Source organism: Narcine bancroftii, chromosome 2 (genome assembly GCF_036971445.1).
Source record: "Narcine bancroftii isolate sNarBan1 chromosome 2, sNarBan1.hap1, whole genome shotgun sequence".
Classification (NCBI taxonomy): Eukaryota; Metazoa; Chordata; class Chondrichthyes; order Torpediniformes; family Narcinidae; genus Narcine; species Narcine bancroftii.
In genome coordinates, this window is record NC_091470.1 from 184,016,285 (window position 1) to 184,037,227 (window position 20,943).

The window sequence follows — 20,943 nt, forward strand, 5'->3', positions numbered from 1 at the left end:
ACAATAGTTCCACAAGCAGTCTGCCCTCTGAATACAAGCACAGACAAGTATTTTGTCTGGAAAAAAGGGTCTGTAAAAGCCTTGAATTCATTTTCTCGATGATAGAAGCATAACTTCCAGTAAATGATGCCCCCTTCTCATCAGTGGGGCAATGAAGCCAAATTGTTCTCAGCCTACAGTGTGGGGAGAAAGTATGATTAGATAAAAAGATCTTCAGGTTGCCACAGCCAGCATTTAAAGAACAATAGCTCAGGTCTTTACTGATTTTATTCTGATATTGTCAGTGATATGGCAAGAATCTCTACAATCAGAAACAAGTAATTCATTAGATTTGCATGGATGAAAGTTTTCATAAATACAAAGAAAGTCCACAAGCAAATCAATTTGGACTGTAAAATCTAGTGCATGTCTAATATTTCCTTTCAAAATACAATATGCTTTATATTGATTAGGCATGTAGCTGATTTTGTTTTGTTACAACCTGATTTTGTGCAGATGCAATACCACTTATCATTGCCCTCACAAAGAAAGTCAATCTCCCACAAAGATCTGCACCTAAAGGGCTTGCAATAAAACGAGAATAAAAGCAATGTATTATTGTACTTAAAACTGTAGAATAAAAGCAGATTATTGTTATTCCTGCAACTCAAATTCTGGCACATTTCTCTGTATCTTATCGGGCAATTTACCGACTGTTTTATTTATTTTCTTTTTTAAATCACAATCCTGTTTCACGTTGCAGTTCAAGAAAAGAGTAAGGCTACCATATGAAATGGTAGGTGTGGGAGCAATTGGGATGCACAAAAGACATTTGGATGATTGAAAAGGTTTGGAGCAATATGGGGCACGTGCCAGCAAATGGGACCACAAGGGGAAGGGCCTGCAAAATCGTGATAAGAAAGGGATGCAAGATCAAGCTAACCTTTATTTGTCTGGTGGAAAACTATGTAAATGGGTTTACTTCTATTTCCAAATAGCCACTGTTAACAGGATTTTGGATCACAGTCAAGCTGGGTTCTTGCTCCAGCCGCTCTATGTGGGAACTGCAAACAGCAGCAAGGACCTGATCCAAGGTGATCAACGCCACATGGGCCTCTTGTTGAGGCAACTATTTTGGTCATAGATCTGGTCCAAAGGGGAGGGAAGGAGTTTATGTTTTGCCAGCTTCATCAGCAGTTCTCTATGCGCTTAACAAATGACCAACTCTAACAGCTTGACATGCTTTTAAAGTTTTTTTTAAAGCTCGCAGCACAGTAACAAGGCCTTCCTGGGTATGAGCCCGTGATGACCAATGAACCTACCGCCTCTTTACATCTTGGAAGGGTGGGAGGAAACCAGAGCACCCACAGGAAACCCACAGACATGGGGAGCATGCACAAACTCCTGACAGTCGCTGGCCACTGTAACAGTGTTGCCACATCAACTGTTCCTGGATGGGCCAAAAGGCCAGTTCCCATACGGTTGCATTCTTTGGTAAACAAGATTACCCCATGTCATATTCCAATATGTGCATTTATTTTATCAGATGGACGTACACCCTCATTTATCCTCCAAGTTACTTATAATAAAGTAAGTACCAAACTTGCAATCAACTGATCAAAGTCCAAATTGCAGACTTTAATAATCAGTACAGTGATGTTTAAAATGTCCCCATAGCTCATTGACTGCTACCAGAGTTTAAATTCAAAATTGAAAACCTCTAAACTCAGGGCTGATCCTTTGGTAGGCAAGACATTTGCTTCAATAAAGCATTTCCATCAGTTTGGCAGACAAGTGCATGAGAATTCCAGCAAAACACAGCAGGCGGAAAAGGCACAAAAGGGCAAGATGAAAACTAATAACCATTGAGCTAATTGATCGCTTCAAAGCAATGGAATGGAAGATGAAACTCTGCAGACACTGCGATTTAGTAAAAACACACACAGATGTTGGAAGAACACAGCTGGCCTCGCAGCATCCACAGGAGGTAAAGATGTATTACTGACGTTTCAGGGCTTGAGCCCTTCTTCAAGACTGCAGGATGGCCTGGTGATGAATCCTGACCAACAAAAGGTGCTAATGGAGGTGAGAGGTGAGAATTGATTTTTGGCTTTGAAAGGGAAGAGAGGGAAAGTGCAGAATCTGTAATTACAGTGCTTGAAAAACTTGCCAATCTTGTAAGGGTGAGAGAACTGGGGGGGGGGGGAAGGTCACAGGGGAAGGTGCTTGGTAGGTGTGGGGTGGATTGGTAGGGAGGGATGAGGGCACAAAGGGCCACTCCCTTTGTGACTCCCCACATGAGGCAGAGAGGGGAAGTTGCGTCTGGCAGTGGGATCCAGTTGTGAATGCCGGAAGTTCGGGGAAGCCGCGTTGTCAAAGGAGGCAGACAGTTCGGAAGATTTGGTCTGGAAGACCTCATCTTGGGAACAGATGCGGCAGAGATGGAGAAATTGAAAGAAGGGAATAGAATCTGAATGGGGGATGGGGTGTGGGGAGGTGCAGTTGAGGTGGTTGTGGCAGTTGGTGGAAAGCTGGCCTCCCTGAGATCGCGAGATGCAAGAAAAGGGCGATTGTTGCTGGAGATAGACCAGGCAAGTTTGAGATCAAGGTAGCATAGTGAAAGAAGTCGACGAGCTCTTCTATGTAAGGCACCGTTGGACCTGCTGAGTTCCTACAGCTTGGTTTTTACTTCAACCATGGTGTCTGCAGTCTTTTGTGTTTCACTTCTTTCAACCTGCCAGTTGACCTTCAGGCTGTCCTGCTCAAGGACTCCCAAGCCCCTTTGCATCTGGGCATTTTCAATTTTCTCCCCACTTAAAGTCTGCCTATTTGTTTTTTCCACCAAAGTGCATGACCATACACTTTCCAGCTTCATTGTATTTCATTTTCCACCTCTCTGCCCATTATCCTAATCTGTCCAAGTCCTTCTGTAGCCTCCCCGTTTCCTCGACACGACCTGCTCCTCCACTTTTCATACAAGCCAAATGCTGGCTGAGAAGAAATGCCCTTCAAAAAAAAAAACTACTTAAAATGAACTCAAGAATAATGTCCTGTGAAAGCTTGATCAATGCCAGAAAATAAATCAGAACAACCATTACCATGCCTAGGTCAGGTACTACATTTTCAAATTTGAATAACTCTTTCACTCTTCCTCTCATCAACATGCTGTTGAATCAGCCAATTTCATAGTCTACAAAACTGTCATGTGAGCATCATTTTATGTTGTGGTCGCGTACTTACCTTCGTCGGGAGGAGGGTGAGAGTGTCAGGACCACTTATGTGGCCATGAGCCAATGAGAAGGTCAGAGTTGAGAGGGGGAGTTGAATGTAATGCTGTGTGTGTGGTGATATGACCACTAGCCGACTGCAGGGGGGGATCTCTGTACCTGCAGAAGAACCACCTGAGGGGGCTGATTCCACCTGGCCAGCTGTCAATCGGCCAACCCAAATGTAAGCCTGAGCCGGCCCCTACTGAGTCAGTCACTCGGGTTCCCCCACCACAGCTGAAACTGGTGGGCACAGACTTTTAGCAGAGTAAAGCTTGCAGTAGTCTTTTGCATCTGCTTGCTGCTACCTCAGAGCATCACACTGTGTCTAGTGAAGAACAAAAGAAAGTTGGCTTCATGCTGTGCTGAAAGAAACGAGCGAGTGTATTTTTTATTTGTAAGCTGTGGTAAATCAGCGCTGTTACAACGTGATCAACATACACCAAGCACAAAGATGGCACAGGTTATACTGGTATATATCTTGAGAAGCCAAGAATATTTTCAATTCAAGATTCATCATGGTGGCCTGGGTAGCACAATGCCATTACTGTGCCAACAACCCTAGTTTGAATCCGCTGCTGTCTGGAAGGAGTTTGAGTGTTCTCCCAGTGAGGTCTGTGTGGGTTTCCTCTGGGTGCTTCTGCTTCCTCCCTCCCTATGAACTGTACAGGTGTTGTTTGTTAATTGGGATATTTGGTCAGCATGGGCTCATGGGTCCAAAGGGCCCGTTACCATGCTGCATGTCTTAATTTATTTTTAAAATTCAAGACCACACTCACTTCTTCAAGCCAGATCCAGAAAGAAGAAAAAAACTCAAGTTTGGATGGAAATGTGATTGCTCAACCACTGCAAGGACAACACTTGGCAGTGGAAAAACACAAACTGGTCCACTTGTACCTTGGTTCAAATGCTGTGGCTAGGTCTTAGCCACTCAAGGATTTGATTCTCTTCGCATTATTGGTAGTCACTGCGAGTGGTAGATTTTGAAATAAATCTACTTTAAAATAACTTGCCAGATTCTGATAATGAAGTAAAAAAGGATTAATGATCCCAATATTCATGCATTTTTTTAAAATGCAAGCTCATTAGAGTCTCCAACCATTTTGCCATCATTCTTGCATTTAATGAAGATTCCCAATTCTCATTCAGCCAGAGGTTAAGAATAAAAACTCCATTCAACTGTCCAATATATTAGCTTCCTTAATCAAATCAGAAGTCACTTGAATAACATACAGAATTAACTGAAAGCGGTAATGTAATTTCCAATGAGCAAGCTGAGTTTGCCCATTGATAAAATTGTGGTTGGCCTCAAGAATATCTCATTTGCTGTGAAAACACAATCAGAAAATGCACATCAGTGTAGCTTTTTCTAGAGAGGGAACCAGGAATCACTGAACAACTACTCGATTCCCCTCATCCTCACCTACCACCTTATTAGCCTCCGCACACATGTCATTCTCCACCATTTCCACCGCCAACTCAGTGATCCCACCAGCAGACAAATCATCCCCCTCCACCTTCCACAGGAGGTCCTCCCCGTTACACCCTTGTACACTCCTCCGTTCCCATCAATCACCCCCTTGACACCTGCAACCGCAGGAGGTGCGACACATGCGCCCACGCCTCCTCCCCCGCCACCATTCAGGGCCCCAAAGAGACCTTCCAAGTGAAGCAAGCACTTCACTTGTGAATCTGCAGGGGTTATCTACTGCATCCTGTCTCCTCTACATCAGTGAAACTGGGAGATCACTTCGTTGAGCACATTGGCTCTATCGCTGTAATAGCGGAGATCTCCCAGTGGCCACCCATTTCAATTCCCTGTTCCATTCCCATGCTGACATGCCCATCCATGGTCTCACATGCTGCCAGACTGAGACCACCACAAAATGGAAGAATAACATCTCATTCCATCAGGGCACCCTCCAATCAAATGGCATTAACATCGACATTAACAATGTCTCCTTTCATCTATCCCCCTCCCTTTCACTTACCCCCATCTCCTTTTCCCCAGCTCTGCATTCACAGAACCATTTCTTCCTCTGATCAATTCTCACCTTTCTTCTCCTGTCCTATCCATATCCTTTTATTCACTGTCCTGCACTGCTCCTCCCCTGGCATTTTTATTCCGACCTGCCTGTTTTTTGTTCATATCGTGAAGAAGGGCTCAGGCTATCCACCTTTACCTCCTACAGACGCTGCAAGTCCTGCTGAGTGCCTCCAGCATTCCTGCATTTTACTTACAATCACAACACCTGCAGATTTCCGTGTTTCACTCAACTACTGGATTGGACCCAGTTTCTTGCATCGATCAGGCTATCTCTGCTTCTCCTCCTTACTTCCCAATCCAAATCCTGAACACCCAAGTACAACCAGCCAAATGAAACGTTTAGAAGCAAAATGCGAAAATCTGCAGACTGTGGCTGAAGCAAAACACACAAAGCTGGAGAAACTCAGGAGGTCAGGAAGGGTCTTTTATGTAGCACAGGTAAAAATACATAGCTGGCGTTTCAGGTTTGAGGCCTTCATCGAGGTATGGAAAAATAATGAATGAAATATTCACAGGTCCCGCCAAGAAAGAACAGCAGATTGATGTTGCAACATTCAAATTTTGACCAGAAGAATCAGGCCAAGGAACAGTTTCACAAGTACCAGGTGCTATCAGCTGTGGCTTCATTCAATAGACAGACTTTTCATGACTGAGGGCTTTAGCAGGAGATAATAATGAAGGGAATATTAGCAGTGTATACATCCACTCAACGCCTTAAAAAAAAATACAGAACACGGTAGGTCTTCCAGCTTTCGTATGAGGTAGAGATGCATTCCCAACTTTAAGGGTAAGATACAAGCAAAAAGCAGGTGGGTGTCCCATTAAAGAGAGAAAGGTGGAGGAATAGGAAGGGGATGAGCAGACCAACAAACAAAAGGAGTTCATTGGATACAAGAGAAAAGGTGAGAATTGATTTTTGGAGAGGGGGTGAACGAATACCAGAGAAGTTGGTTCATGCCATCCGGTTGGGGAGGGGTGCACAGACAGCAGGCGAGTTGTGGTCCCTCCAACTTGTTGGTGGGATCAGTTTGGCCGGACACGTGACCATGGACAGACACGTCAGCAAAAGGAAATGTGGTGGGGAACTGAAATGGGTCAATGCCTGCACGATACTGACCACAACAATCAGCAATAGTAATCTCTTTGGATTTTTTCTTCTTCATAGTAAAGATCGATAACAAGTAGAGAGAGACTACTGCCACAGCTGTCATGAGCCAAGTTGCAAGATCACGCTGAGATTGCTCCAATTACCAAGATTTGCTTTGGTCTATCGATGAAAGCAAAGATTCGTTCCTCAATGGTCCTAATAAAAATGAGTTTGCTCCCCCATTTCTTGGTAAAATTGTGATACCCCAAGTAAAGTACGTTTTCCCATATCCGAAAAGTCAGGGACCTGATTTTTTTTTTCAGGTTAACTGGATTTTTCAGATAACCAAATAATGGCTTTAACCAGCCCAGTAGCATTAGCAGAATATTTGTATCAGCGGTTAAATCTCAATTAAAAAAAAAGCTTTTCAACCATGAAATACTGTTTAATTCATCAAAAAGCATGATCTCAGCCTACAAAACAAGATAGATGCAGATCCCGGACACCTCCCCACTGCCGCCACCGATCTCTGACACCCTCCCACCACCGCCACCGAGCTGACATCCAGCCGTTCAGCGGACGTCTTCCCAGCTGGTTCAGAGCTCTGTCGTTAGCAAACTGGTGCAAACAGAGCCCCGCACGAGCACGTCAGGTGAAAAAAAATATTTTTTCAACTTGTGATGTCACGTTGCCGCCATAAAAAGGTTCGGATAATTGAACTTTACAGTTCACTGAATTTCAGATATGGGGGAAAACGTACTGTATTCAGCAAGTTAATCTTGGGGGTCTTACAAGTGTCATTAAAATAGAATTTTGCAAAATAAGAAAAGGGAGCTGAGGGCAATATGTTTCTGCCAAGGAAATAAAGATAAGATCTTCAGGCATTTTGGCAAAGTCTATGCTGAGATACTGGTTTGGTACCAGTGGCAGAAGCTCAATAGGAAACTGAAGTTTTAGCAGTCCCTTGAGTGAAACTGAAATAATAATATAAGGCTGCATGGTGAACGCAACACTATAGAACCACTTGCTGTCTTCAAGGAGTTGTGCGTTCTTCCAGCATCCGTGTGGGATTCCTCCCACATTCCAAAGACATGGGGCTTGCAGGTTAATTGGTCACATGCATACCAAAAGACATGTGGCCAAAAGACAAGACAGATCATTCACATTCTCACTCCCATTTCCATAGCGTTAAGGCAAACGCTAACTAGAAAACAGTAATTGTTGGTCTTTCGATACATGGAGTGACTGTTACCTGCAGCCACAATGGAATTCTGCTGATGCCTCTTTCATGGCAATGTAGTTGCATCCAACGCAAGCCATGTGATACCAGGCATCACAATCATCGCACTGCACCCACGCCACAGTATCTTCCTGGGGCAACTGGCATCGTTCAGCGGCGCACTGCTCTGCGGCATGTAGCGTGTGAGTGAAGACCTTACATGTGACCTGTGAACCAAGCGAAATATTGCCGAAAGGATGCTTTCGGGGACGACCTCGCTTCTTCCTGAAAGAGAGAAAGGGAACAAGAGTAAACGCCACTTCCTCTTGCCAGACAATCCACCGTAACTTGTGGGCTTTCTCACAATCCCTCAATCTTCTACATGCAGCTTGCTCAAATTCTTCAAACAAGGGCAACAGGCCAAGCTTTGGAGTTTTCCCCAAAAACGAACAAGAAAGGGAATGATGGCAAAAGTGGACAAGACCATTTAACATATAATACAAATCCATAACATTCATTCAAGTGAAGCTCAAGCCTTTATTTCAACTAAAAATTACATGTGATGCAGTGCCTGCAAATGGAAATCCTATTGGCTTTAACAACTTTGTACAGAAACAGCTGATCACAACAAGGTCGGTCGTCCAATCAGGCAAGGACCATGGCAACAGTACCCCCTTGATTTCAGAGTGAAGGTGCATTCTTTGAAGAGTGAAGAAAAAGGATTTGCAGGGCTTTGGGGGCAAGAATACAAATTATGATTCAAGTATTACACACTAAGAGAAGAATTTTTGAACATTTTCATGTCCGCTTGTCCCCTTCTCTGTTTAAATTCCAGCTGAAGTTTGATTTATGATCGGAAGGAACCATGCCCCAAAGGAGCAAGTTGCTCCAAAGCAGTGGTTCCCAAACATTTTTGGACTTCCACACCCTTGGCTTCTAGGCCACATCCCCAGTGCCCCCCCCCCCCCCCCCCCCCACCACACCATACACAACAAACACCACTTTCTTGGTACACTGAAACCTCGTTCGAATGAGATGCGTTAATCCGCAGAATCACTTGTAGCGCGGGTATCTGTGGACCCCAAACTTTGCAAATATGGACAGATAGATGGATGGATTTGACAGATTATTGATATGTGTTTTGCCCTCAAAATCAGTTTCTTTGATCAAGATGACAAAGGGAACCAATTCAAATTATAAATTAAATACTGAACTTATTATTAATAGAGGTGTTTGACTGGCATTTTGTATATTTACAGCTTGAATTTAGTTTCTTTGAAGGTGTTAATCTGCATAATTAGTCGATTTACTTCTTACCTTGATCAAATAGTGCCACATTGATTATGTTCTTTTGTTTGGCTCAACTTGTGAAAATTTAACTGCAAGTTATGATCAAGAATCACTATAAAAAGCCCTGGTGCTGGAAGTGCCATCATCAATCGCTCAGAATCTCCTCAGCACTCCAGTGCTTCAAAAGAAAGCATGCAAAATAAGTTGATTAAAATTCAGAATACCAATATTAAAAGAATGCACTTGCTTTCTTTCACTGAAATTGTTAGTTACAGATAGCAGATCCTTCGAAAACTGGTAATATTTGGGTTTGATTATCCGTAGGCGCTCTGACATAGAGGCATCTGTTCCGCGACTCAGCTGTAACGCGGAATGAAATCTTGGACTCCAACCACCACATTCTAATGAGGTTTTACTGAATTAGGTCTACTGCAAATTTAAAACAACAAGTGTATCACTGAGAGGCCAGCAGAGAGAGCAGTGTTTCCCTGCCTGGAGATGTTCATTGTAGCACAATGGGTTCTTGTTTGCCTGTGTCAGCTTATAATTTGTGAGTGAGAGGTTTTGATTATATTCATCATTGTCAGTCTCTTCGGGAATCAAGAACTTTGATGTCAACCTCTCCTGCAAGGAAACAGCTTTTTGTTCAAGAAAAAGATAACGACCTGACGAGAGAACACTGCCCAATTTAAAGCAACTCCATGAACATTCACTGCCCCCCTTTCTCGTAACCACCCTCCTGGATCTTTCCACTGTCCCCAGGAGGCAGCAGCGCCCACTTTTGGAATGACTGCTCTAAAGTGTAGCACATCAGCTGAAGCTCTTACTCGGAACACTGGCATTCGCAGCGAGAATAACAGGATATAAGAGCAGCGATGTGATGTGCTTTATAAGGATCTGGTGAGGCCTCACTTGCAAGTATGGGGTACAGGTTTGGGCTCCTTCTTGGATGTGGCGGGACTGGAGAGGGTCCAGAGATTCAAATGAATGATTCCTGGAATGAAGGATTTAGCATACAAGGAACGAGGGCAGGGCAAAGGTAATGAGAAGGCCAGGCAGTGGGGCTGAATGGGGTAAATGGATCAGCTCATGATTAAATGGCAGGGCAGATTTGATGGGCTGAATGACCTATTTCTGCTCTGATGGCTCTTGAAACATTTGATGGCTTTTGGGTTGAAAATTGGGTGGGGAGGAGACCTTGAAGAAGCACCTCAAAGGCCTGAACACAATAGATGCGACAAAGTTGTTTTCCATGGTAGGGAGTCTAGAACGAGAGGCACAACTTTGGGATTGAAGGGAACCCATTTAATACAGATGTGGAGGTATTTCTTCAGTGAGAGCAGTGGAATTTTCTACCATGAGCAGCTGTGGAGGCCAAGACGTTGGGTTTTATTTAATGCAGAGATTGATACCCTGACATTTCAGATTCCTATCAAAGGTTATGGAGAGAAAGCAGGGGAGTGGGGCTGTGGGAAAATGGATTAGCTCATAATAGAATGGCAGATGGACTAGATGGCCCAAATGGCCTGCTTCCACTCCTATATCTTGTGTTGGCCACCGATTTATAATTTTCCATCAAGGAAATTTCAAAAAGGGGAAACACACAGTTGGTGAACCTCATTCACATGTCAGATCCAGTTCTATTCCAAATGTTTTCATATGCTAAATGGACACAGATGCCATGTGAAGCATCACCTGATTCAGCCACTCAACAGGTACCATCAGTCAGGTCAAGTTGAATGAAATTATGTTTTACTTGGGAGAACCCATGCATTCATGAAATCTTCTCCCATTGCCCTGCAAATGCTTTAACCTCCAAAGAAGCAACTGCGTGAACATCAACAGGTCTCTGGTAAACATGTAACGCAGAAGAAAATTACATAGTTTACCTTTCCACACTTACTAACCACCTTAAAAAAATATTCAAGACAATAGATAACTCAATGAGGCAAAATATTCAGTCAACGTTGCAGGTCTGAACCCTGAACTGAAGCAAGGAGTGATATTAAGTAGATGAAGGGGGAAGAAAGCTGAGAGAATATTGGACAGGAAAAGGGGAAAGACAAGTAGGGGAAGAGTGAGAAAGAAGTTAAAAGGCTTGCAGACACCGTAGTTGTAGTAAAAACACAATGCTGAAGAAACTCAGCTGGTTAAACAGTGTCCATTATGTAGCAAAGATAAAGAAACAGAACCAGCATTTTGGGTTTGACCCCTTCATCAAGGTTGGGAATAGCGGTTAGAGAATACCTGTAAGGAGTTTGTTCATTCTCCCCATGATCTGTCCGGGTTTCCTCCGACACTCCAAAAGCATCCAGAGTTTGTAGGTTAATTAGTGTATTTGGAGGGCACAGGCTCCTGAGCTGGAAGGGCTTGTTACGGTGAGGCTTCTCCAAATTACATTTTTTTTTTAAAAGTAGGTAAAGAGATGGAACCAGATGGAGATTAGAATTTTTTTTTAATCTATATTCATGCCAGTTGGGTTTCCGTCTGTCCTGTTCTCACTGAGAATAAAAAGCCAAGCAATTGGGCCACATTTGTCTGGAACTGCAATAGAGCTTTGGCCTGAATGGAGCCATTGCAAAGCAAGCGAGCATTGCTGCACAACATAATGAAAGAGCTGGTGGCAAATCTCACTCCAACAGATTATCCAAGGGCTGATGACTCATTTTTCATTTTTTATCTTTATGTTTAGACCTTGTTCCCACTTTTGTTTGGGTTTATAGCTTATTTCATCATTTTCCTTCTCTTGCAGCTATGTACATGTTTGTTATAAATCTTTTAATTATCATTGTGTCTGTAATCACATAATCAAAGCTGCTTCCTTCTGGTAACCTCAGTCTGCTTCCCAATTTGTCCTTTAAGTAGGTTCTCAGTTGGTGGTATGCAAACATTGTACCGTGAGTTATACCATATTTGTACATTTGTTCAAAAGGTAATGAATTAATTCCCAAAAAACAATTTTCTATTCTTTTAATTCCTTTTCTCTCCCATTCTCTAAAGGAAAGGTTATCTATTGTGAAAGGGATTAGTTGATTTTGCATTAATAATAATTTTGGTAGTTGGTAATTTGTTTTTTTCTTTTCTACGTGAATCTTCTTCCATTTGTTAAGTAAATGGTGCAGTACTGGTGAACTTCTATATTGCACCAGTTTTTCATCCCACTTATAAAGTATATGTTCTGGTACCTTCAAAGGGCTGATGACTCTACACAACTGGTATCCAACCCAACAAAAGTCCAAGCCTGAAGATTAAAGTCAATTCTCAGTCTCATTTGAGTCGTGGATTATTGAGGATTAGAGTCTGCAAAGTATCGGAGCTGAACCGTGTGGGCGGGACGGTTAGCGTAGTGGTTAGCCAAAGTTGTTACAGCTCCAGTTATTTGGACCAGGGGGTTGAGACCCTTACTGTCTATAAGGAGTTTAAATGGTGTGTGTATTGGGGAGGTGGGGTGTTTCCTCTCGGTGCTCCAGCTCTCCCCCCCCCCCACCATTTAAATAAAAATGTACTGGGGTTGTAGTCAATTGGGGCACATGGGCTCGTGGGCCTGTTTCTGTGCTGTATGTCTAACCTAATTTAAATTTCACTAAGCCATTCGGCCCGTCAAGTCTGCCGTTCCATTATGACATGATCCATTCTCCCACTCAGCCCCACTCTGTGCCTTCTCCCCATAGCCTTTGATATCCTGACTATTCAGAAACCTATCAATCTTTGCTTTAAAGGCACCCAGTGACTTGGCCTCCACAGCTGCCCATGGTTGCAAATTGCAGAGACTCTGGTTAAAGAAATTTCTTGACATGGGTTTTAAATGGGAACCCTTCAATCCTGAAGTCATGCCCTCTTGTCCTAGACTACCCTACAAAGGGAAACAATTTTGCCACATCTATTCTATCCAGGCCTTTGAACATTTGAGATGCTTCTATGAGGATTTCTCCCCCTCCCCTGCCCACACATTCTCCTGAACTCCAATGAGCAGAGTCCAAGAACCCATCAAACATTCCTCATAAGCTGATCCCTGATTTCCAGGAATCATTGCTGTGAATTTTTTTTTAACCTTCTTCAATGCCAGTCTGTCCTTTCTTAAATAAGGAGCCCAAAACTGCACCCTGGACTCCAAGTCTTACATTAACACTTGTTTGATAAAGGCACACGAACTCACCCAGTGGGAGTAATGTGGGCACTCTCGATTGCACTTTGGGGAATAGGAGCATTGTGCTCCAATTTGTGCTTCTTGAAGGTGGGGTTTGATTCTGGCGACAATTCCCGGACACCCAAAGTCAACTGTCGATACAAATTGTGGTCCACCCCAGACTCCGATTTGCAGTGCCGACGGCCAGTGGCACTTTGTTGCACCTTCACCGAAAACCGTTGTAGTTCTTCCTCCAGCTCAAGGTCCGGAAGGACAGTGTGAACAGTCTTCCGCCGATGCTTGGTGACTGGCCGATCACCTGGCTTCTTCTGAGCTGGAGTGGTGACCATATCATTGCTGGAACCCCGGCTCTTCAAGAACTGTCGAAATTTCCCCAAAACCCCCCTTGTATCACCATACTGGCCACTGTCCTCTAGTTCAGTCTGAAAGGTGGAGAGCTGCGACTTCAGCTTGCTGATGCTACCAATAGAGTTCAGAATCAGAGTCGCCCGGGAGGCAGCTGGTGTCTCAGTGAAGCTCCGGATCCGAGCCGCCTGGGGAGAGATGCATTTATCTGTGGAACAGACCGGCCGGAATCCACATTGCTCCCGTACCTTGGGAATTGTTATGGCATCAAAGTCTGCTGGACGCACGCTGACCTTTTGGAATAGGAAATAAAACTCAGAGTCCTGCTGAGTTGCCAAACAGCCCTCTGGGATGTTCATGGCATCAGGATGACCGAAGGTGACCGTATCACCATCTGCAAGCTCAGTCCTTTGGCCTTTGGGAATGCGAACATCATTCACAAAAGTTCCTGGAGCAACAGAACCATAAGCAATTTTAATATTATGAAAGACATGCAATACACAGAAGTGCTGGAGAAACTCTGCGTGGGTTTCCGCCAAGGGGCTCCGGTTTCCTCCCACCATTCGAAACAGGTTGTAGGTTAAAAGGGTGTAAAGTGGGCAGCACGACTCGTGGGCTGAAAGGGCCTGTTACCGTGCTGCATGTCTAAATTTAAAATTTTAATTTTTTTTTAAAAAAGCAAATTACCCAAAAAAAGGTTTAAATTTTATGACCCTATTTTAAAACCACCGGAGGATTTTATACTTGGCACGGGAGTAGCACTGAGACTTCACTGTTAAGGTTCGGATTTATTCTTGGTGAACAAAACAACCACTGATTTTGGGGTGGCATTTTTAAAGTTCAAGTCCCATCTTATACGTCAGTATATATGGAATTGATGCAACTCAGAAAGTGTTCATCAAGACAAGCAGCAGCCTGCGTTTGCTACCTTTCCATCTCAGTGAAGAAGTGCCTGGCTTTAATCCGTAATCCAACAAAAATCAAAACAATGTTGTGTGGGTGAAAATGAAATCACAGATGTGATCGGGTGTCAAGCGCACACCTTGCCACCTTTAATAGGCCATCTGTCACAGGAAGGACAAAGATATTACGAGCATCTCAATTTACCATTTTGGTCACCAGAAAATAAACAGAAGCAGCTTGTTATTGCAATTCCCAGCCCCAAATGCTATCAATGACAGGGATAGCCACAGGCAATGAGATGCACAGCTTTCCATGCTAAAAGGCCATCGGAATAGAAGCAGAAACAGGCCATTCCGCCCATAGAGACTATGAGGAGCGCTCAGCTGCTCTGCCTGGCCTTTCCCCATTAATTCCCAGTGGAAAAGGGACTCCTGACTCTCCCATCATGCAAAGCAACCTTTCTACATCTACTTTATCCATGCCTTCCAACATTCAAAATATTTCAATGAGATCTCCCTCTCATTCCTCTAAATTCCAAGAGCTGTCAAACACTCCTCATATGATAATCCTTTCATTCCCAGAATTATCCTTGAGAGCCTCTGCTGAACCCTCTCCAATATCAGCACATCCTTAAATGAGCCCAAAACTGTTCAAATACTCCAAGCAAGATCTCTCCAGTACCTTATAAAACCTCAACATCAAGCTCCTGCTCTTGTATTTCTTTTCCATCTGAAAAGAATGCCAGCATTACATTTGACCGCACCCTTCCTTAAACCCACATCCCCTTTCCAAGTCTTTAAATGATCCCATAATCCACCCAGTAAATTTCCCATTACAAACCAGAGATTGAGGTGGGGGGGGGGGGAGAGGGGAGAAGGGGAAACTTCTTCACACAGAGAGTGGTGGCAGTGTTGAACTAGATGAAGATGTTCATGCAGGCTCTCCGATCAGTTCATCTCCTGGTGTAACCCCCCTGAATCTCTCTGCCGTCTTCCCACGGGGTCCGGCCAGAGCTTGTCGTCCCGGGGGACAAAAGGGAAAGAAAGGCAAGATGATAAGGAGCTACGAGAGTCCATCTGTGTGTTATCGTTGGTGGGATGGTCAATGTAGAAAGAGGGTCAGGGAGTGTAGCTTGCCTGCTCAAGGATTCCAGCAAGTGAGGGACAAAAGCCAGTACTGGAAAGATGTCATTAAGATTAAGAGTGCAGAGAGGAGTTAAAAGGATGTTGTCAGGACTTCAGGAATTGAGTTACAGGGTTAAATACATTAGGACTTGATTCATTGGAGCAGAGAACAAGGAGAGATTTGATAGAGGTATACAAAATCATGAGGGTTATAGATAAAGGAAATGTAAGTAGGCTTTTTCCAGAGGTTCAGTGAGATCCAAACCAGAGGACATGGATTAAGGATGAAAAGGGAAAGGTTTAAGAGGAACATCTTCACAAAGAAAGTGGTGGGAGTATGGAACAAGCTACCAGCTGAAGTGGTGAATGTGGGCTCAATTTCAACATTTAAAAATTTTAAGTTATATGGATGGGAAGGATATGGAATAGGTGCAGGTCAGCAGGGCTGAGCAGAATAGTTTGGCACGGACTAAAGGGTCTGTTTTCTGTTTCTACATTACAAAGTTTCTACATGACAACCATTTCATTTCAGAATCATCCTAGTGAATGTCCTTTGAACCCTCCCCATCTTCAGCACACCCTTTCTTAAACAAAGAGCCCAAAACTGCTCACAAAGTGAAGGCTGAGCATCGCACACCTGGCACTTGTATCTAATCCTTTTGAAATGACTGCCAGTATTGCATTTGTCCACACCCTTCCTGAAACCCACATTTTCCTTCCCAAGACTTTAAACTATCACACATCCACCCAATAAGACTCCCATTACAAACTAGAGGTTTAGGGGTGAAAGGTTTATGGGGAACTTCATCACACAGTGAGTGGTGGGAGGGTGGAGCGAACTGAAGTGTTGAATATGGGCTCAGTTTGAACACGAGAAAAATTTGGATAGGGAGATGTTTGGGAGGACTAAGAACTGTGCAAGTTAGTGGGTCAAAGCAGAATAGCAGCACAGACTAGAAGGGCTGATGGGCCTGTTTTCTATGCTGCAGTGTTCTATTTTTCTTCTAGGGTGCACTCCTGGCTCTATTACAATGACTCGTATTCCATCTGGGCACCCTCCAATCGGATGGCATTAACATTGACTTCTCTGGTTTCCAATAAACCCCCTTCCTCCCCCATTGCCTTTCCCACAACACTGTAACTCTCTCCCTCTGTCTCCTTTCAGAGACAAAAATCAATTCTCACCTTTCCTACTATCAAATCAAATTAAGACCTTTTTTTGGGTCAAGACTCCCCTCCAGCCAGTCTGGTCTTCATTCTGATGCCTTCCTGTTCTTTGCTTATTCCTTGAAAGGCCAAGGCCCGAAACTTCACAAACATCTTTAGCTGCTCTCCACCATTTTTGTGCTTCAGCTATGACTCTAACCTTCCTCTTGGTGTTAAACCCCCTTCCCCATTAATTGGAAAATTGGTATGGAGAACAAGTGTCATGAGGTAAGGTTGGCAGAGCTAGAACTTTTCTCTTTGGAGCAAAGAAGAATGAGAGTGACTTTAATAGAGCTCTACAAGATTATAAGCCTTCTTATGGAGAAAAGGCGAACGTGCAGATTACCCAATGTATCTTTACATTGCTGGATTCAGTACCATAAAAAGTCCAAAGACAGATGGACAGCCATCGGTGGTGGTGGGGGGGGGGGGGGTACAAGGTGGAGCATAGTACTCCAGCTCTTACACAAAATGAATGCCGCTGAAAGCAAAGGGGAGAGCTCACGACGTTGCGATGGCGACGTCAGCCCTCAACCCAAGCACGAATTTTAAAGCGCTCAGTGTAATCAAATACAGGGCAATAGCGACTGCAATTTTTCTCTAAAGGATCATTATTCATACAAGTGATGGCTAAAGTCTTTTGTTCTTTTGGGTGGGAGGGAACATTTTCACTTGCCAGTGCATATGTTTGACATAATCGTGACAGGTTGTGCTAATGCACCACTTACCCTCCCTCAGCTCTCCATAAAGGCAACACTGGATCCGCATTATAGATGTCACCATCTCCTCCCCCCCCACCCACTCCAATCTGACTTTAATGCAGGGTTGCACCATAAAAAGGCCTTATGAGGGGCACTGATAAGGTAGACAGCCACCTTTTTCCCCAGGGTGGGAGCGGCGACCACCACTCTTGAAGATTTTAATTTGAGAATTTTCGATCAATATGCAGTCAAAACAAAGAATAATCAAAAAGTAAAACATCAATATCCATCATATTAACAAAATAATGCATATATTGATCCACACGTCAACATTAAAGCGAGAAAAAAGTCAACATGCAATTCAATTATTATAAAGGAGGAAAAATTACAATAGTACAAAAATGCAAATTAAATGTCCATGTTGAACCAAAGGGAGAAAAAATTAGAAAGATAGTAGAGAGAAAGAACAAGATAAAAGGAACTCTTCCACCCGAAAGAAATGAAGAAAAAGAGAAAAAATAAAAAGATTGGCTTCACCAAGGATAAACCCTACTCCCATCAAGGGACAAATAACCCAACTAGGGTCCTCAACACTGAGAGCACCAGGTATGAATTTCATATTAATCACACCTATTTCTGAGGTTATAGGTGATCATCTCCAGGGGAACACAATTATGCATTTCTATCTTCCAGCAGGGCTAAACCTAGTTGGGAATCAGATTTCCAAGCATCTGCTTAAGTGGGCTATCCTGCCCTCTGCTAAAGCGAGCTTAACGAATTTTAATTGCTACTTTGACAGCCTCATGTTAGGTCTTCTAAATTCCCCAATAAAGTTCATGCACCTTAGGGTTATCGAATTCCAGTATTTCCCCTCACCCAAGATTACCCAAATCTTCCCAGAAAGGCCTCACTTTAGGGCGTGACCAGGTCGAATGCAGGGAAGTATCTATTTCTCGAACACCACAAAGTGAAAGGAGGAAAGTTTAAGGGAGGCATCAGAGGTAGGTTCTTCCCCCACCCCCACCCCAGGGGTGCTTGGAATGCCTTGCCAGGGGTGCAGGGGCATTAAGGCCACTCTGAGAGCGGAACACATAGGGTTTTGGGATAGGGAGGGGGTTCTTTTTGCTAGATATATGAGCACATTGAGGGCCGAAGACCAGTGCTGGGCTGCAATGCCCCCTCCGCCCCTGCCCGAGCCCGGTCCCCTCACCGTTCGTGCTCCTGTCCACGATGTGCACCATCCAATCGCCGGCCGGCCCCCTCTCGGCCTGCAGTTCGGCATGCACCCGGGAGATGAGCTCGCCAGCCCGGCCCGAGCTCAGGCGCAGGTCGGTCAGGTCGGCCTGGCGGCCCAGGCGGAAGGTGCAGCGGCGGCCGGCCGGCAGGAAGGTGTAGAGGTCGCGCGGGGCGCAGGCAGGGCTCGGGTGGGGAGCTGTGCCGATGCGGAGCAACTGCAGACACGGCTGGACCTCCGACAGCATCGTCGCCGACTGAGGAGCGGCGGGGCTATTACGTCATCGAAGCCCGTGTTCCTTCCGCGTCAAAACTTGGTCACGTCATCGAGAGCTCGAGACCCCATCCTCGAGGCTATTGTTACGTCACCCAGCACCCCCTCCCCTCCCTCTCCCCGAGTCGCCGGCGTCAGGGCAGCGCGGAGGGTCCTGGCGCTCGGATGCCGCCCGGGGCAGAGGCGGCCGATGGCGGGGTAAGTCGCGCCGGTTTCTCCCCTTGACAACGGCCAGCCGACTTCCTCCCCGCTCGCTCTCCTCCTCTTCTATTGAAAGGATGCGCCTTTGAAAATTGGCGCGCTGGAGCTGATGGCAGTCAACCTCGCGAGATTACTTTTAAAAATCCGGCGCGCCCGCTGAGCATGCGCAGAGTCGAGACTGACACCACCACCCCTGGCGCCATATTTCAGACTGGCGGACGTGCTTGCTGCCAGGCAGCTTTGTCAGATATCTCCCACGCAGAAAATCGGCTCGTTTCTTGTTTAGAGTCACATTTGTCAAAATGGTACAAATGAACGCTGTAGGCATTTAATTTCTTTTTCAATATTTTTATTGGCATCAAGTAAATAAAAAATAATGTATTAACAAATCTCGTATGGCAATAGTACTAAAACTTATGTTACGTTAAATAGAAAGATTTTTTTAAAATCTCTATACTAAATTTAATTTCAGTGAGAAATCTGTCAGTTGACTTATCAGTATCATCATCTGTACCAGAACACCACCACCCTGTGTTCATCTCAGAATCAGAATTTGCCATGAACATTGCTTTCCAGCAACATTCCAGAGTACAAACATTTATATAAAACCACCTTTGAGCAATAAATAAAACTAGTGCAAGAATATGTCAAAGTAAGGCAGTGTAGATGGTTCATTGTTCATTCAGCAATCTATGAGAAGGGGAAGAAGTGCTGCTGGACACTCGTCTTCAGGCTCCTGTACCTTTTTTTCTCAATGGTAGCAGAGTGAAGAGGGCACGGCCTGGGTGGTGCTGGGGGTCCCTGAGGATAGAGGCTGCTTTCTTAAGACACCGCATCTTGTAGAGGTCTTCAATGGAGTGGTCTGATGCCTGCGAAGTCTCAGGCAACCCTCTGGAGTTTTTTTTTCCTTCTCGTCTTGAGCATTGGCACCTCCAGCCAGAATGGTACACCTGTTGAAGTTTTTCGCTTACATACTGAATCTCCTCAAGCTCCTCACAGAGTCTAATCGCTGGTGAGCCTTCTTTGTGATTGAAAGGAAAGGGAAAACAGGAGACTGGAATCTGGTGGAGGAGCTCCCAGCAGATCGAGCAGCATCATTGGGAGACAAAATGGTCAATGCTTTGGAACTGGAACCTTTTCTCAAGACGGAGAGGGGACCAGAAAAATTAGGACAAGTGAGAGGTAGGAGTTGGGCAGGGCGGCAGTGGGGGGATTGGTGAACCGTGAGGGGTGAAGGATGGGCAGGGTGCCGTCTGGATTGGAGAACATAACTTAGGAGGGAAGATTAGCAGACCTCGGGCTTTCCCCTTGGGAGTGAAGAAGGACGAGATGTAATTTTATGGCAGTCTACAAGATTATGAGAGGCATAAAGAAGTTAGGTAGCCAGCACCTTTTTCCTGGGATAAGGGAAGCAAACACCAAGAGGACACCTGTACAAAGCGTAGGAAGAAAAGTTTAAGGGAGACATCAGTGGTTGGTTTTTCACACAGAGAGTGTCCCTGCCAGGGGTGGTGGTGGTGGTGGAGGATGGAAAAACGGGGACATTTAAAAGACTTAAGCAGGTACATGGATACAGGAAAAATAGAGGGATATGGGTGTGAGGTATGGAAGGTTATTGTCAGGTAGGGTATTTAGGTCGGCACAGCATCGTGAGCTGAAGGTCCTGTACTGTAAAGTGTTATGTTATCTGTTCTAAATATGAGGAACAACACATCAGATTCTCCTTGTTCAGCCTTAAACCTAATGACATAAACATTGATTTTTTTTCTAACTTTAGATAAACCCCCATCCGATTCGACTGTTTCTAACCCTTCTTTACCAGCTCATGTAGATTTAATTTCTTTCTTTCCTACTCGTCCCCCCACCCTCGATAGCTTCTCCCTCTACCCGCATCTCAACCTTTCACACCTTCCGCCTCATA

The 20,943-nt window shown here is 44.5% G+C and overlaps 1 protein-coding gene across 1 annotated transcript; it reads right to left on the bottom strand.

Moving 5' to 3' along the window:
• Positions 1–249: 249 nt before the first annotated feature.
• tcf19l (transcription factor 19 (SC1), like) lies at positions 250–19,072 on the bottom strand. Its single transcript, XM_069919519.1, has 3 exons — positions 18,525–19,072; positions 13,045–13,828; positions 250–7,883 (listed from the first exon to the last, which is right to left on the bottom strand). The coding sequence occupies exons 1-3, from the start codon at positions 18,793–18,795 to the stop codon at positions 7,628–7,630; spliced, it is 1,311 nt and encodes a 436-aa protein (XP_069775620.1). The 5' UTR covers positions 18,796–19,072; the 3' UTR covers positions 250–7,627.
• Positions 19,073–20,943: the final 1,871 nt, after the last annotated feature.